The 2,142-nt window shown below is 38.8% G+C and overlaps 1 protein-coding gene across 1 annotated transcript in view; it reads right to left on the minus strand.

Moving 5' to 3' along the window:
* Nucleotides 1-217: 217 nt before the first annotated feature.
* LOC113238712 (uncharacterized protein K02A2.6-like) overlaps nucleotides 218-2,142 on the minus strand; it is an 8,166-nt gene continuing 6,241 nt past the window's right edge. The window contains exon 3 of the mRNA XM_026475549.1: nucleotides 218-603. Within this exon, the coding sequence (XP_026331334.1) occupies nucleotides 218-603 (386 nt within the window). The remainder of the gene's footprint in view (nucleotides 604-2,142) is intronic.

Raw genomic sequence — 2,142 nt, forward strand, 5'->3', positions numbered from 1 at the left:
GACAGCTCAACTCCTATTTTCTGCGAAGCCGCTATAACTATGTGATAAAGATTTTCATTCGGCTGTTCAGTGATTCCAGAAATCTCAACATCGTTTCTCAAAACGTCTTGTTCGCGTGTAGCAATTCGTTGTTGAAGATGCCCAAAAGTCACTTTGAGATCTACAATTTCCAATTGTGCGTCGTGTAGCTTCTTAAAATGCTCTCTCAGAGTGTTACTCAGGACATGTGTTTTTTTATTTCCAAGTTTTGTTGCTTCACTTCGATCACTTCTTGCCTAAGTTGACGTAATTCAGATACCAGCTTTGACATTTTGATATTTGTCGACGGCACATCCTTAGTAGTAGAGGGCTTTGTCACTGGGTGTCTACTTCCGCGGAGCGTGTTTACATTATTGCATTTGTTGTTGGGCGAACGTACTGGTGTGGACGTGTTATCTCCTTTTGGTCGCGAGCATACGCAAGATGGGCAGAGCCAATTTTCTTTATATGAATGTGACAGGTCCTTGAAGTGATCTTTGTCAATATTTATGCATACCAGGTCATATGTCTGTTTGCATTTAGAGCACTCCATATAGTACAAATCTCTTATTTTGCTGCCGCATCCTGCGCAATTTACAGCCATCATGTGTTTACTCGAAATGTCGTATGTTTACTTCTTTACTCGAAAACCTATGCAACGAAGCAATAGGCGGTGTACAAACGTAGTCGACTCAGGAGATTAACGAGCGTATGTAAAAGTAAATAAAAGTTAATGAAAATAATAATAAAAAATCAAAAATATAAAATAAAATAAAATGGATAGTTTTAATCACTTTTGAGTCTGACGTGGGATTTGAACTCGCAACTTTTGCACTGGTCACCGCGTTGTCCAACCAACTCTACTACTCAACTAAATGCAATATGAGTATCAGTTTCGAGGTGTTTGGGGGTTCTCATTACGAATATGGCACTTATTTCTGAATCCAAGATAGCGGGCACGATTTTTTAAATAATGGCAAGCTGGGTATCGTTTTCAAGGTATTTGGGGGTGCTCATTACGAATACAGCACTTATATCTAAATCCAAGATGGCGGACACGACTTTTCAAATAAATGCAATATGGGTATCAATTTCGAGGTATTTGGGGGTGCTCATTACGAATATGGCACTCATTTCTAAATCTAAGACGGCATTTAAAGTTTTTCAAATAATGGCAAGTTGGGTATCGTTTTCGAGGTATTTGGGGGTGCTTATTACGAATATAGCATTTATATCTAAATCCAACATGGCGGACATGACTTTTCAAATAAATGCAATATGGATATCAGTCTCGAGGTATTTGGGGATGCTCAATACGAATATGGCACTCATTTCTAAATCCAAGGTGGCAGACACGATTTTTCGAATAATGGCAAGTTGTGTATCGTTTTCGAGGTATTTGGCGGTGCTCATTACGAATAGCACTTATTTGTAAATCCAAGATGGCGGACATGATTTTTCAAAAAATGCTATATGGGTATCGTTTTCGAGGTATATGGGGATGCTCATTACGAATATGGCACTCATTTCTAAATCCAAAATGGCGGGCACGATTTTTCGGATAACGGCAAAATTGGGTATCGTTTTCGAGGTATTTGGGGGTGCTCATTATGAATATAGCACTTATTAGTAAATCCAAAATGGCGGACACGATTTTAAAAAAAATGCAATATGGGTATCGTTTTCGTGGTATTGCGGGGTGCTCATTACGAATATAGCACTCATTAGTAAATCCAAGATGACGGGCACAATTTTTAAAGAAAATGCAACATGGGTATCGTTTTCGAGGTATATGGGGATGCTCATTACGAATATGGCACTCATTTCTAAATCCAAGATGGCGGGCACGATTTTTCGGATAACGGCAAAATTGGGTATCGTTTTCGAGGTATTTGGGAGTGCTCACTACGAATATAGCACTTATTAGAAAATTCAAGATGGCGGACACGATTTTTCAAAAAAATACAATATGGGTATCGTTTTCGAGGCATTGGGGGTGCTCATTACGAATAGAGTACTTATTTGTAAATGCACGATGGCAATCACGATTTTTCAAACAATGCAATATGGGTGTCAGTTTCGAGGTATTTGGGGGTGCTCATTACGAATATAGCACTTATTAGT

The sequence above is a fragment of the Hyposmocoma kahamanoa genome, unplaced genomic scaffold (assembly GCF_003589595.1).
Source record: "Hyposmocoma kahamanoa isolate Upper Pololo Valley unplaced genomic scaffold, ASM358959v1 97750, whole genome shotgun sequence".
NCBI lineage: Eukaryota > Metazoa > Arthropoda > Insecta > Lepidoptera > Cosmopterigidae > Hyposmocoma > Hyposmocoma kahamanoa.